The 16,671-nt window shown below is 38.3% G+C and overlaps 1 protein-coding gene across 1 annotated transcript in view; it reads left to right on the plus strand.

The window, feature by feature from the left end:
• ARHGAP30 (Rho GTPase activating protein 30) overlaps positions 1 to 10,849 on the plus strand; it is a 49,008-nt gene extending 38,159 nt beyond the window's left edge. Inside the window, exons 7-12 of the mRNA XM_063439291.1 lie at positions 292 to 433; positions 1,168 to 1,268; positions 2,262 to 2,336; positions 3,115 to 3,618; positions 7,828 to 8,142; positions 8,872 to 10,849. Of these exons, the coding sequence (XP_063295361.1) occupies positions 292 to 433; positions 1,168 to 1,268; positions 2,262 to 2,336; positions 3,115 to 3,618; positions 7,828 to 8,142; positions 8,872 to 10,733 (2,999 nt within the window). The 3' untranslated portion in view covers positions 10,734 to 10,849. The remainder of the gene's footprint in view (positions 1 to 291; positions 434 to 1,167; positions 1,269 to 2,261; positions 2,337 to 3,114; positions 3,619 to 7,827; positions 8,143 to 8,871) is intronic.
• The last annotated feature ends 5,822 nt before the right edge of the window (positions 10,850 to 16,671 follow it).

Below are 16,671 nucleotides of genomic sequence, written 5' to 3' on the forward strand. Positions count from 1 at the left end.
GGGAAGTGAACAACTGCAGTAAGCCTAAACTGTGCACTATTTTGCAGCTGTAATGGAGTATGGAAGAATAAAATATAGGCTATAACCAGTTGGTATTATGGGTGAAGGAAAACTCCACAAGTGAGAAATATCTAGAGAGAAAGCATATAAAGAACAGTACATGATACCGTCTGCTTGCAGTACTATGTAAAACTGCAAAGATAATAATCTAAACCGATACTGTATACTTCTTTATTTAAAAAGGACCAGATTAGCTGAAATATTCAGGTGTTTTGTTTTTTTTTGGTGCAGGAAATGGGAATGAAACAAATGCATCCTCTCCTGAAGATTATTTCCGTTCTCTATCCTACAATATACCAAGCATGCTGAATCAAGGGGATGGACCTCCCCAAATCCGCCCATACCACACTATAATAGATATCGCTGATCAAAAGTAAGTTTTTGTTTGGTCTTCGGTTCAAATATGTTTAAGCACCCAGAATCAAAAGACGAGACAGGTCCATTCTCTCCATTAGATACGGTGAGCCTGGATGATTTTAGCCTTCTTTGGTGCATCATCAGTAAGGTGCGGGTGATACCCTGGGCACAGTGCACAAGGAATCTATATCCCGGCTGCCCATTTGACTTAAGGAGATGCTAGATTAGCCACTGCTGAGGCCTTAAAAAAAGTGTAAGTGTGCTTTTACATGGCAGATGGCATATATATATATACAAGTATATCTATCTGTAATAGCACAGATTCTGCAGATGGTATATACACCATCTGCAGCATGTGGGTGGGACCATTCTGCAGATGGTATATATCTATATATATTTATATACATTGTACAGCGCTACGGAATGTGATGGCACTATATAAATAATAAAAATAATAATAATAATAATAATATATACCATCTGCAGAATGATTCCACCCACAAGTGCAATACATTACCAATATGCCAGGCAGACCTCTTTAAGTAGGTAAAGTGCCAATGCTAAGAAAACTTAAAAAGAGGAGATAAAATAGATGTTAGAACAGCAAAGAAAAAAAGATGGAACTATTGGTAATCCTATCATAAAAGTGTAAAAAAAAGCTATTTATTAATGTTTAACAAATTAAAAGAGCAAAATATTAACACAAAAGTCTAATTAAAAAAAAAACTTTTAATATTTTAACATTGACAGAAGGAAGGGTTCGATAAAAACAAGGAAATGGAGATCAATCTTCAACCTTGGTCGATCTAATAACGACTCGAAGCGCAAAACCAACAAGCAGGACGATAAAGGTCTGTTGTTCCACATTAACACTTGGGCAAATAATAAATACTTGTTGTATAATTAAAGAACAAAGGTTTGTTAGCAGCGCATTTACGTTCCACAAAAAAATACCAGCATAATTATTTATCAATGTTTGAATCCCTGAAGACTTGTAGATTAGAAGAGCTATAATGCACAAATTTAATGTTGAAGTCGATCTGTTTTAATAGACATGCAACCCCTCCACCCCATTACATCCTCCTACCTTTAGTTATGCATTTTTTTTAAACTCATACATAAGAAAAAGTAGGGACTTTTCTTATGCATAACCTGAAGATTGGCAAAAGTTGACAAAGCGTGGAGCTTTAGTCAGGCTCCACGACCTTTGTCATTGACCGTTTTCTTCTGTACACCCCCCCCCCCAGCATGTCACGTCCTAAAGCGGCGGCATGTCACTGACCATCATTGTTGACTCTCATGCAATTGCGAGAGTCAACACTACTGTCAGTAAAGTCACTGGATCCCCTGGCGTAATTTCACGTGGATGCCCAAGAAAGGGATGCGATTGGTGACAGATTCGCTTTAAAGAGGAGCCGCCAATTCCAAGATTTTTGACTTTCTTTATATAGCCTCTATATTTAACATATATGTTTGTGAGGTCTGAAAATTAAAAGTAGACAAGTACACTGCTCTATCCTGGAACGGAGCACTTTCATGTTGGCTCCCTGTCAATAATTTTATAAACTTTCTCCTTTGCTCCTGTCTGTCAGCGTAGAATATTAAGCAAATCTTTAATTTCTCCTCCAATGTAGTATGCGCCCTGGATTGTGATGTCAGTTGCCAATTTATTAACGTACATTTTTTAAATGAACAAAACATGAAAAAATGTTAACCCAAGGGGAATTCTAATGGTTTGTTTTTTACTAGTGGTGTACAAAAATGATAATTCCCCTTCAATTACATGGTAAGTCATTCATTTTGTGTTTCTGGTTAATTTGTTTTTGTTTTTTCTGTTTTTGAAGAAATAACTGAAAAAATGAACCTACGGCCAGCCAAAAGTATGGATTCCCTCAGTTCTGCACCGTATACAACAGATGGTACGCTAAATACAATTGAGAAAAATGCCTATATATAGTTATGTGTTTTAGTCAATTAAAGAAATTGCAGTTAATTTGTATTCAGAATACTTATATATTGACACCAAAGCTTATACAAGATAAGAATAGAAAAGTAGAATAAGGGGTTATCTCAAAAAGTAAATGACTGAGGTTCAGTACCATATATTATTATTATTATTATTATTATTATATTGTTTATAGAGCGCCGTCAAATTCCGCAGCGCTTTACAATGGGTGGACGAACAGACATGTAGTTGTAACCAGACAAGTTGGACACACAGGAACAGAGGGGTTGAGGGCCCTGCTCAATGAGCTTACATTCTAGAGGGAGTGGGGTAAAATGACACAAAAGGTAAGGATAGTATTAGACTAGTGACAGTTGCAGAAGAGGAATCAGTTGGGAGCTATTAAGAGTTTAATTGATATGCTTTTATGAAGAAGTGGGTTTTTAATGATTTTTTGAAGGAGTGGAGACTGGGTGAGCATCTAACTGAGGAGGGAAGCAAGTTCCACAGGAACGGTGCAGCCCTCGAGAAATCTTGAAGGCGAGCTTCAGAGGTGGGAGTACGGACAGAAGATAGACGTAAGTCTTCAGCAGATCGTAAGGGCCTAGACGGGACATACTTGTGTATAAGGGAGGATAGATACAGGAAAAATAGTTTTAGGTGTTAATTTTGGTTAGAAATAAATACAGGTATAAGCTCAGCTCAAAAAAATGTGGAAATACTCTCAGTACATAATCTTTTTGATTTCGCAGTTTTGGATTTGGGGCACAGCAGGCTTGTGAGAACAAGGTCTCCTAAAATTCTGATTCCAATACGGAGGGAAAGTTTTGAATCTCAATCCAAGCAAGGGAACAGTTGTCCAGTACTGGACTCTGAAGATCAAGACACCCAGCTAGATGTAATGCAGCCACCCAGCTTAGAATTTGATGAAGAGCCTTTGGCCAAATCAGAACCGACAACGCCCAAACCAGCAAGGCACTCTACTACGGCACATCCACAAGGACGATCACCTAAAAGCACTCATAATCGAGCAGAAAAGTGTGTGGGAGTTCACATTTCTGGTCCATTTTCAGTAACTCTCCCATTCCATATCACTTCCAACTTATCCCGTCTCACAAGAGGAATGGAGTGTCCAAGTCTAATCTATAATCCTTTACAAATTTCTGAAAAATCATTTGCACAGGAAGAAAGTCACTCTGAGACCAGTCTTGGAATATCAAGTCCGGTGCCTGAAAATGAAAAAGACGAACCATTTTGTGAGTAGCTTTTAAATATAAAAAAAGTAATATTTATTATATATATAAAAAAAAATAATAATGACAAAATATTTAATTTTCTGCAAGAGTTCTTGAAACACTACCACCCTTATTCAGTAAACTTTGAATTGTGGATAATTGACTGATGATTTGCATATTTTAGGACAAAATATATTTTCACTGACAACATTTAGCTCCATTTTTAACATCAGTTATTTAGGCCTACAATTAGCAAGTCCCTTGCTATTTTTTTTTGTTTAATTCCAGTTTTATTGGTATATCAGTTAGTAAGGATGGGTACAGAAAGAAAAAAGAGGGGAGGGAATTTAAACATGTGTTACAAGTTTTCAATTTCACAGTGGTTATACACAACAGAGTGACATCTCGTTCAATATTACATCAAGCATGGTACAATGTAATACAGGAGAGGAGTGCATAAATTTACGTTTCAATATCAAGAAGGTGTCCTAGGTTCTCCCATACACAATTTTTCAGTATTTAAGTGTGTCATACCTGTGATTTATATAAGTCTCATAAAGTCCGTTGTGTATGCTTTAGAATGCATATTCTGAAGTAACTTAAAACTGGGTTCGGGGGTTAAACAATTCGGAGATTGGTCAGGGGTGGGGGGTTGGGGGGGGGGGGGTTGTGCAGTGGTATTAGGTACAATGCGATTTTTTACTTTCAGCTTACAGTTGGTTATAACTGGTTCTGTTTTTGTGCCCAGTATTGTATCCAGGGTTCCCATGTGTTCAAATATCTATTGCGCTTGCGCAGTGTTTACCAATGGAGGTTTTCCATTTCTCTTGTACCTTCTACTCTTTCTATCCACTGGGTCACTGTGAGGGTTGTGATTTTTTTCCAATATACTGGAATGAGGTTGTTTGCTTCACCCAGCAGAAACCATAACAAATGTTGTTTTCCTTTATCTTGGAAGGATTGTGGCCAACCCAACAAGACCTGGGAGGGAGTTAGTGAGTGTGTTATTCCTAGAATATTGTTAATTTTTGTAATTACTTCATTCCAGTAGCCTTTTATTTGTGGGCACCACATGGAACATATATGTTCCATGGTGCCCATTTCTCCCTCACACCTCCAACACTTGTCTGAAATAGTTGGCCAGAATAACTGAAGCAAGTCTGGTGTTCTGTACCAGCGGGTGATGTGTTTGTAAAATTACTCTCGTCTAGACAGACTGATAGACGCTGACATGGGCTTTGTGAAAATTTATTCCCACTCTTGGGGTGACATATGGATGTGAAGTCCCTTCATCCATTTCCGCTGATAAGTGAGTGAGTTTTGGTCTTCCTGTGCTGTCAGGATTATTTTGTATATTTGTGAGAGTGTACATTTACGTGTAGTTGTGGTAGTGCATAATTTTTCAAAGGGAGTTAGTTCCCTAGGGGTCCAGTGAGGGAGTACTTTCTGGGTCAAGGTATGTTTCAGTTGGGAGCATCTTAGCGCTTCTGCAAGTGAATGGTGTCCTCCATGTCTCTGCAGATTTATTATTTGGGGGGGTGAGTCTGTTGTTAGTATGTCTTCAAGTTGTGGGTCTGATTTTCCCACTAGTTTCGTCAGTGTTGTCGCCCCTTTCCCTTCCAGGATGTCTGGGTTATGTGCTATAGGGTACAAAGGTGAAATGCCCGGGGATAGCTTCCACGGTGTTTTGTGGAGTCTCCATTTGTTTAGGATGTGGTGGATAAGGGGGTGCGTGGTTTTCGAGATCTAATGTAGGTGACAGGTTTGCCATGGGAGTGTAGCAAGTGGTACAGAGGAGAAGCTTTGTTCCAATTCGCACCACGCTTTATTGTGTGTGATATCTGTCCATTCCCTCACTCTGGTGAGTAGGACTGCTATATAATATTTGTAAATGTGAGGTAGGCCTAGGCCACCCCCTCTTCTAATTCTGGTGAGGACTTCATATGCCAATCGTGATTTTTTAAGTCCCCACACGAATGAAAGGAAAGACTTCTTCAATGTGTGGAAAAAGGCGTAATCCAGTTCAATCGGCAGGGTTTGGAACATATAAAGGATTTTCGGCAGGATCATCATCTTCAGGATGTTGACGCTTCCAAAAAGCAAGAAGTGCGGTTTGTCCCACTGTTTCAGTTTAGTGGCTATATCATTCAGTAGTGGGATATAGTTTTTTTTCATATAGGCTTTGTGATTGTGGGTGTTAGTTTGGTGCCCAGGTAAGTAAGGCCCGAGTCTGTCCATTTATAGTTATAGAGATCCCGAAGTCTAGTGGTTCGTGTTGTATTTAGCTCTACTCCCATTATCTCACATTTGTCGTCATTAATTTTGAAGTTCAAGCATGCACTAAATTGGTCTTTTTCTTGCTTAATATGGATGAGTGATTGCTCTGGGTGTGTGAGGGTGAGGAGTACGTTGTCCGCAAAGGCAGAGACCTTATTCTCTCTTCTTCCTGCACAATAGCCTTTTATGGAGTTGTTTGACCGAATCGCTGTTAAAAAGGGTTCCATGGCTATAACAAAGAGAAGGGGTGACAATGGGCACCCCTGTCTCGTGCCATTGCTGATGGTGAATGAGGGCGAATTCTGTCCATGGACTCCCACAGTGGCAGAAGGCACTTCATAGAGCGATCGTACCCATGTTATATAATTAGTGCCCATCCCTAGTGTCTCCAGAGTGGTAAATAGGTAGTTCCAATCCACTCGGTCGAACGCCTTTTCGGCATCGACCGAGAGTAGGACTGTTGGGGTTTTAGTGTCAGAGGCGCCATGGATGATATTAAGGATGCGGGTGGTGTTGTCTCTGGCCTCTCAGCCAGGAATAAACCCGGCTTGGTCTGTATGTATCAATCCAGGGAGAAGGAGCTTAAGTCGGTTAGCCAGTATTTTCGCGATTAACTTAAGATCTAGATTAATCAGGGATATGGGCCTGTAGCTGCTGCATAGGCTCGGATCTTTGACAGATTTGGGTAAGATAGTGATCGATGCTTTCAGCATCGGGGGTGGTAATCCTTGGTGCGAGGTTAGGCCATTGAGTACTCCCAAGTAATGAGTTGGTAGAATGTGTCGAAAGGATTGGTAATATCTGGCTGTTAAGCCATCTGGGCCTGGGCTTTTGCCTTTTGGGAGTGTTGATATTGCTTTTTGTAACTCCTCCATGTCGATGGGTAGTTCCAGTAGGTCGGCCTTGTGTGGGGTTAGAGTTTTCTGGAGATGGGAAGAGACGTATGTTTTTATATCGTGTTGGGGGTTCGTTGGCGTGCCTAGGTTATATAGATTACTATAGTAGTCTCGAAATGCTTTAGCTATGTCTTCTGTTTTGTCATAGCGAGTACCCTCTATTGTTTTAATGTGGGAGATGTATGTCTTTTGGTGTTTGTCTTTCAGTGCTCTAGCTAGGTATTTCCCGCTTTTATTACCATGTGCGTAGTACATCCCTCTGGTTAATTGGATTGCCCTATGGGCCTTTATTAGGAGGATGTTTCGTAATTCCATTCGAAGTGCCGTTAAGGTGTTAAATGTGTCAGTTGAGGGGATGGATTTATGTTGTAATTCTGCTTTGGAAATTTCAGTTGTAATCAACTGAATTTTAGCCAATCGTTCCTTTTTTATGCGTGCCCCCCATTTGATCAGGACACCCCGTGTTATACCTGTATGTGCTTCCCAAACCCAAGTGTCTGTAGTGCCTTTGTTGATATTTTCTAGGAAATATTTGGGGATGGAGTTTTCAAGGTCATCTATTACTCTAGGGTCATCTAGCAGTGATTCATTGAGCCGCCAAGAGTTGACAGGTGTTCCTCTTACTAATTTTGAATGTATTTATTTTTATAAGGATTTTACAAATACAGATTTTTTTTTACATTTTTATTGTTAATCTACCATGGGGCACTTCTTTTGACAAACATATTTTGGTTATATAATATGCTATATCCCTATAGGTCACATAGTGTCGATATGTCTCCAATAACCTGTAAATTACCTTATCTATTTTCATAATTCTCTGTTCAGCATATAAATCTATTAATATGTGTTTTATATGCGATTGGTTATCTTTATCTTATTTCATTCTACATGCAGTCTTAGTTAAGGTTTCCTCATTCAATTTTTCTGTAGGGAGGATATGGGGTCAACAGTGGTAACAAGAAAAATGGACTTGAAAGAATGAAAGAAGTAGAAACAATAAATGTGTGCCAATGTGTATAATCCCCCCCCTAAACTGTTGTTTTATGTGTTATAGATTTACAAACCGATACAAAGGAAAATGTGCCACTCGAGGGGGAAGAACCGAAGGACACAATGGCTTTGAAAGTGGAACTTAATCTACCAGCAGCAGAGGAGCAAAATGCAAAAGAACAAAACTCTCTGAAGGTGGACAATGATGAGATCTCACTTGATTTCCAAGAAACATTTTCCTTTTTAGACAGCCAGGACATAAATCCAGAGTGTCCAGATGAGAAAATGTCAGGATATACTGCAAGCTATAACCATGGCGACAGCGATATTTTAGAGGATGAACTGGGCAGTGTTTACATGTCAGACTGTGTGCAGGCAAGTATTACTTAAAAAAAAACAACACAATATTACTTCATTCATTTAGATTCTAACATTACAAAAACTGTGAAATGTCCAGTAAGTATATATGTGTTATCAAAGAATACAGCATGCCGTTGTTTTACCGTGCAACAATATTTAGCAGATTTTTGTTATAAGGGTTCAGTAAAATGTGATTTATCGTGAACGTGAATTTCAAATTTTAGGTAAAAGTAACTGATCTAAAAACAATTCCAAAAATTCACGCTTCAGTAAATAACCAAATCATTTATACAAAATAAAATATGACAAAACAAAAGGAAGTTTGCTAATGCAGTTGGATTCTTGTGGGATGGGTGCTGCTAAATTTCAATTAATATTATTTGACTTAAATCCGTTCTATTATACACCCACTAACCCCATTGAAATAACATTTACTGGGGTTGTGGGAACAAGGAAATATGAATGTGTGAAAGCCCCACTTTAAGCAAAAATAGCTGAGTTGTTACATTATCCAAATTAAAGAATTTAAAAAATAAGTAATTGTTGCCGAAATTTTACAATTCAGTTTTCAATTTTAGATATTTAACTATTTATTACACATCATATATGTTGTACTGCTCTATTGGGTATTATGAAGTTATGGTGCAATATGATGCAATAAAAAGCACAAAAAACAGATGCTATGTTAGACCAGAAAAGAAAAAAAGAAGAAATGTTTAACTCTCTTTTTTGCCTACTCAACAGGTAGAAGAATTTTCTGTAGAGCCTCCACCTGATGAGTTATCTACAGATGATGAAGATCAGATGTATTTCATACCAACAGGTTGCTATGATATCGAAGATCAGTCTAGAGAAATTGAAGATTCAGAAGAGATTTTTCACAGTGCTTATGACGATCTTAGTCCTTTATGTCAAGAACTGGGACCGCCATTTACATTTTTAAATGTCAAAGAAACAGATTCGTTTAAAGATGCCACTGAGTTGGAAAAACTAAATTCTCTGCAACCAAACGAAGAAAGTCTACAAACAGAACCCAAACTAGAGCCTACTGTAGGCCACGAAAAAGAAAAGAGCTCTAATTTAAAAGACTCTTTAACTCCAAATATTGCTTATGATGAAGAGTCAATGGCAGCTTCAGATAGTGAGACCTGTGGACAACTCCTAACTCTAGAGAATGAGTGTTCTTTGGAAATCATTGCGGATTCAAAATCCAAAAATGAACTTGAAATCCAACCTGAAGAAGAGGATGAAAATGTCAGTTGTCCAAGTATGTTAGAGTTAGAAAACGGTTTGTTGTCTGACAAAGTTTCAGAAGTTTTTCATGTAGAAACAAATGATCCAGCATTGCCAAATGAACTCAACTCAGACAGTGAGACCTGTGCACAACTCCTAACTCTAGAGAATGAGTGTTCTTTGGAAATCACTGAGGAAATCATTGCGGATTCAAAATCCAAAAATGAACTTGAAATCCAACCTGAAGAAGAGGATGAAAATGTCAGTTGTCCAAGTATGTTAGAGTTAGAGAACGGTTTGTTGTCTGACAAAGATTCAGAAGTTTTTCATGTAGAAACAAATGATCCAGCATTGCCAAATGAACTCAACTCTTTGGATATACAAAGTGTACTTCATGAAAACCAGGCAGAAAATCAAGATGAGACACAGTTCCATCTTTCTCTGGAGGCTGATAGCAGTATCTTAGACAATATAATGAAATGTAATGGTCTAGGTGAAATCCAAGAATCCACAATGCAAATCCCTGACAACATTCTACTAACTGAATGTGAAACCTTTGCTCAGCAAGACAAAATTATAGAGTTTGAAGCACTTAAAGACATCCAGAAATGCCCCGTACAGAAATACACAGTGTCAACCTACCCTGCCTCTAAAGCTGAGCAACACTGCAAATTGGTTAATGGGATGTACCCTGATGGAGGTGCTTCAATGAAACTTGCTTCCATATTGCCTAAAATACAGCAGGTAAAGTCTGTTCCTGTTGTACCCCCAAAGCCACAGTTTGCAAAGCTGCCTCCTGCTTTGCGTAGTAAAATTCATGTTGGCTCAGCATCCTCCACCAACAAAGACACCAAGCACCAAATAACTGAAACAATGAACAGTTCAGAGACTGCAGAGTTAAATAATGACTCTCTTAAAAAGCAAAGGTATTCTGGCTGGAAAAGTGGAGTGAGTATATCATTTGATACTGCTGTTGCTCTTGCTAAAGAGCGTCAGATGTCCCAATGTCCAGTAAGAAGAATGCAGACCTACTGCATTGGAGAAACATATGAGATAGACAGTACAAAGATGGAGAACAGCCTAGGCCTCCAGAAACCATGCCTAAAATTAGGCAGTAGCAGAATAAATAGACCTCTAAGCTGTCTGGGGTCTCTCAGCTGTACAGAAGAGGCCAATAAAGAATGTAGCCATTTAAAAGACATGCCCACAAGTCCAGTAGGCATGTATGGATCTCATTCAGTTTTAGGTCAGGAATCTTGGCCTAAAGCACAGAATCATTCAGCCCGGAACAGAATGAGTTTGCCCAGGATTGGGAAACAGTCCAGTATCGAAGAACCACCTGATTCTTGCCAAAACCAGCGAAGATCACTGCTATAAACTGCTTATTCCAGTTTTACTATTCATATTCTATTTTATGTACCTTTTGAGTGTACATGGGGACCTAGAAATAAGAATATCAGCTCTGTATAATGAATGATTATCTTCATACTTTCGACATCCTATGTTTTGAAGTCGTATCATACTTGCAGAAAAAAAAAAACATATTGACAAAGTAGAAAGACTGTGCTATTTAAATTACTCAAGTTTGATTTAAATACTTTCCATTAAAGATTACAAACCGCATTTCTTTATTACCTTATCTCTGAGTTTAGACAGTGTAGAAACAGGAAATGTGTTTTTGTTCTAAACTTAGTATATAGGAGTAAGATAATGTGGGAATAAAATAAATGAAAAGGCAGCTAGCATTCGCAGAACTTCGTAAAACCAAAAGGTGTCATTGAAAGTTTGACAGGAGAATACAATTTTTGGGGTTATACTTAACTTGGTCTTCCAATGTTCTTTATATCTGTTGCGTGTTCCACATCTACACTCCTGCACCAAATTTGAATGTCCTTTTTTTCTCTCTTTAAAGGAAAACTCAAAGCACTATAACCACTGCATCATGCTGTAGTGATCATGGTGCCAAGAGTCCCCCGGCACAAATGTAAGCAATCATGCCATTTGCAAACAGTTTGGACTTAATACCTGGGGTCTGCCGACACTGGTTCCTGCTTCTCCCCTTCAATTACTGAGAGGTGAAAGATCCGGCGGCAGATAATCGCTCTCAGTCAATGAGCTAAGCCATGCACCACAATGTTGAATGGATTGGAACCCAGCAGCCCCAAGTATGAATGACCTGGTCCCTGCCACTGACAATTCTGGGCGCCAGGGCACTCTTGGCACTGTAAACACTACAGAACCCATTACAGTAACATGACGTGTGTTGGGATGTCTCTTAAACTGCAGGTGTGAGACTGCAGGCAGCAATTGTACAGAGACCTAACTTCCCAGGCACTGTGCAGGTTTGTGTAAGGGCTAGTGGCCTGTATGTCCTCTCAATGCTTTTCAAGCTAAGACTAGCCTACTACGATATTAAAAAGGTGGACTGCAGTATCTGGGATTGACTAAACTGCAGACTATGATTAGTATGTATGGTGTGACCAAAGGGTGAGATGGGATGGTGCACATGACATTCATACCACAGGCCAGTATTCACTGTTGACAATAGATTTGCAAAAACAGAGCCCACATCACTTCCCCCCCTCAGACTGACACACATGAATAGATACCCTGGGGCACAAAAACAAATACACATTGATGCAAATTTAAATATGCTCACACATGCATAGATATACTCAATGACACAAATGCATATATATATATATATATAAACACAAATACACAGATATTCACACTGACATATATGCAAATGTACTCCCATACAGATCCACAGACACTTACCCATGTGCACACAACACACACACACATATATATATATATATATATATATATATATATATACACTCCAGTTCCTGCTGTTAAACTTTAAATGTTTGTCCCTGTGAGTTTCCCTGAAGCCCTGCCTTACACTATTCTGGCTGTATGAAAGTCCCTGGAAAACGCTCCATGATAACATGATAACATGATAACCTTTTTTACACCATAAATGCAATCAGATTTGTTATTGGATCAACAACCTAATTATATGCATGTTAATTAAATCCTTGAATATTCCGTTCTTTCAACAACAACAAAAACATCCAGGCCATTTTTAAAATTATCTGCAGAATTTGATTGCACAACCTCTATGAGTAGACAACTTCACATGTTACTATTAAAAAAAAAAAAAAAAAACACTTTCCTTTGTTGTAAGCAAAAATGTCTTTCTTCCAGTCTCAGATTTTATTTTGAAATTTTAATGAAATGTTTATGAAATGGCTTATAAAATAAAATAGTGCTAAATGAGCTTAATGGAGCACCCTAGTCATAGGAACACATATGTATGCCCTCACTGCTCTGCACTCTGATCTGATGATCTCATAGGGAAGCATTGGGAGGTCTGGCAGCATGTGCACCAAATCACCACACTGTGTCAATCAGCAACTCCTCATAAAGATGCACGGACTCAATGCATCACTATGGGAAGATTTCAGTATCACCATACAAACCGTAAAGACACTTAACGTATGTCTTGCAATATTTGCAGGACCTCAACCAGGTTTGAATGACAGCCAGTAGAGGTAGTCATAGGTAGCAAAATGAACAGTGCATATTCTCTGAAAAGGCAGTGTTTACCCTGCTCAGCTTGCAGGGAAAGGGTCTAATGATATATAATGAAATCCTCTGTAAAACGTAAAACAATTGTACATAGCATTAATTTAAGTCCTGATTCATCATCAATGTGATTATTTAGTTACCGGCAATTGGAAAGAATCTGTAATCAAACTGCAAATTTTCTGCTCAAGTAGTCCAGTTTGGCTATTTAGGTCTACATTTAGCATTTTGGCTCATTCTAGCCAATACCGAATATGGAAATTACATGTCTCCCAGCAGTCCCACTCATGACAGGACTGTCCCAATTTTGTAAAACTACAACAATAAAACATACATAAATATATAGAACATACAGTTGAAATAAAAAAGATGCAACCCCCATCGAAAATCAGGGTTATTGTCAAAATTTACTTTTTGCTGTTTGTAATGACTTATCCAGTCTCAAGGTTTTCAACCACTTCACGGCAGGCATTTTTAGAACTTCGTAGAGCACCCTTTTATTATAACCTGCTGCAAATGAGATGCATGGCCAGACACTAGCTTCTGGCAGTGTTCCTGAGGAATCTTAGCCCATTGTTGTACAGAAATGGCCTTCAGTTCAGTAATATTATTGGGTTTGCGTACTGCAACTGCCTTCTCAAACCCAAACAGAGATTTTCTATGGGGTTCAAGTCAGGTGACTGTGATGCAAAACGAGAAATTGGAGAAGGACCAGCGCTTATTTACCACTTATCTAATTTGTCAATATATATAGAAATGTAAAAACCAGCTGCTATGCATTCATGCGATACCTTCTAAAATCACAAACGAAATTGTACAGTAAAAAGAATGAAGCGCTTGTGTATTATGGAGATTATATACTTAATCACCTTTGGGAAATTGAGGGATGTTCCCTTGAATGCCAGAAAAAATGTGTTGATATCTATAAAAGATAATCAGACATAGTATAGACTGTATATAATTTTACAGAGATTAATATAATAATATTTAAACTCACAAACAGAGAGATATAGACCCAGCTCTGGTGTGTATCACTTCTGGGTCCATTTAGGCGACCCACCCCTATTATCAGAACGAAATTTCTTGTCCTGCAGGGGGGAGTGAAAGTACAAACGATTGCGCAGTATTGCTAATGCTGTTCTTAATATATAAAGCAGATTCCCAAGTGAGTACTTACAATATCTGGAGTCAGTATTAATGACTCAATTCCACAGCGTTGTGCAGGTTTTGGACTGCACTCCCATCTGTTGAAATGAATTCTGGAACCAGGATAAATTGATTAAAATAAAAGCTAGGTTTACTATAATAAAGTATAAAATAAAAAAGGCAACAATGTCTTTTTAAAAACGGAACAATGTCCTCTAAAACCGGAACGCGTTTCACCACTTCACCGTGGCTTCTTCAACCGGAGAAAATGATTTCAAAGTCCCTTGGTTCCTTATCCTTCTTAAATACCGCTAAAAACAGTGGGTGAAGGGTCAAAGCAGGTGTACCGCACATGTTGTTACCACCCACAGGTAGAACGTGTGCGGTCCATGCCTCCCTCTCACCTCACTGTCAAAGACGGCCAGTACTTTTCCTCTCTGGAATTGTGTCAGTTGTATTTGTTTCGTGCTGTGTTCTGTTGTAAATATTCAAAGGTCTCTTGATTTCCCGAATCGAATATTGTATATTTCTGATGCTATGCCTGTTAGAAAGTTCTGTTTTTTGTATTCCATATAGGCTGCATATCTAAAGGTAATTTTTCGATTTTTTTAAACTCCAAGATTTATACCTTTTTTTTATTTTTGTAAATTGCTGAATTTATACCTCAATTCATAGGGTTCCATCTGTAACGGACCGTTTCACTTACTAGAGGATAAAACCCAGTTTAGGCGATAATCCCCTTTTCCATAGACCAGCAGCTATTGCAAGCACCAATCTCCCGGACTGCAAACTGTACAAATCTTCCAACTCCCGAACTGGAAACACACGAACCCTGGAATAGCTGAACAGGAAAAGCATATAATCCGCTTACACACCTGGCAGTCAGCATACAATCCAATTCCCCCAAAAACGAGACGACACATCGGTTTGAGGGTCAAGCAGAATCTCAGGTCCTGGCACACCCAGCCTGGTTTTTATTACGGTTGTGCACATACAGGACACACCCAGGGGGAGGCATAAAATAACCAATCAAGTAACAGTACAACCCACATGTCCCCTCCCCTCAGATAAGCAGTTAACATAATTTATTACATACAGTAAAAATACAGTTTCCACACATACTCTGTAACTTTAAAACCATACATCACATTCACATAAAAATACATATCCACAATCAATCCATTCAGGGGAACAACATATTAAAAAATGGCATGAATCGGACCAGGGGTTCAAAAGTTAGTAAAAGTATCTTTTGTTCCCCCTGGCTGGCAGTATTTTAATCTATCTCAAACAGTAAAAGTAAAACATCCCCACAATGCATCCTGGCTTCCTCCCTTCTGCCCTGGAGATAATTGGAGAAGTAATCCAATTATCTCCCAGGTCAAAGACAAAACTCCATTACACATGTGGGGACCTAAATACAGGATTATGTTTTAAAATATATAAAGTTACTTTTTATACATTAAACACAGACATGTAACATATCCCCAGATAGCACATTATTAGGTGAATGGCACGCAGACCACACAAATACAGTTTAATTGCAATGGAGCCAAAGTCTTTCCCATAGTCTTTCATTATATGAATAGGCTCCATGGCATAGCTATCTGGGGGTATCACTGCTCACACAGGGCAAGTACCGAATGGCCCCACTGTGTTTAAAGGGCCAGAATGAGTGACATGCACTCTGTTAGGGCCGTAGTCCAAAGGCAAGAGGCGGGCAAGCAGCCCCCTCCAAGGACACGTGGCGAGGTCGGTTTCGCCACACCATCTTATGTTTTATCTTTTTCCTAATTTTGACCCTTATATTTTCATTTTGTTTTAGAAAAGGAACGGTTGGCTGATTTTTGTTCCATATCAATTCATACATATACAAATAAAAGAAACGAACAGAAAAAGAAAAAAGACATTTTAACATTTGTTCTTATTCTGTAAAAATAGTACATATATCACACTTTGCCTGTCGTTTTTTGTTTGGGTGATTAATTCAGTGAAGTACCTTATAATGACATATTAGCATAAGTTAGTTCATGTGAGTATAAAGTAGAAGAAACAGATAGAAGGAGGGAAAGAGATGTTCAACATTTGTTCCTGTTCAAAAAAATCATTTCTACATATATCGCACTCTGCCTGTCATGCTCTGATGATTAGTTCAGTGAAATACCTTGTGGCAATAAGTTAGCAGGAGTTTTATGTAGTGTACAGGGAGAATTTAATTGTATCTTTTTAGGAATAACTCACAGTTAGCTACTTCTAGTTTCTGTTTATTCCGTTTTTGTATTCCATAAAGGTTACATGTCTAAAGGCAATTTTCGATTTTTTTTTTAAAAACTGCAGGATTTATATCTTTATTTGCATTTTTTGTAAATTGCAGAATTTATGTCTCTATTTGTTCATAAGATTCCATCTTATGTTTTCTCTTTTCCATAATTTGCATTTAGTTTAAAAGAGAAACGGTTAGCTGATTTTTATCCCTTTTAAATGGCTGGCTGATTTTTATCTCTTTTAAATGGCACATTTATATACCATTCCCATTTTTGTTGATGTTATTTGGAATATTTTAATAATTTCTTTT

Source organism: Pelobates fuscus, chromosome 13, assembly GCF_036172605.1.
Source record: "Pelobates fuscus isolate aPelFus1 chromosome 13, aPelFus1.pri, whole genome shotgun sequence".
NCBI lineage: Eukaryota > Metazoa > Chordata > Amphibia > Anura > Pelobatidae > Pelobates > Pelobates fuscus.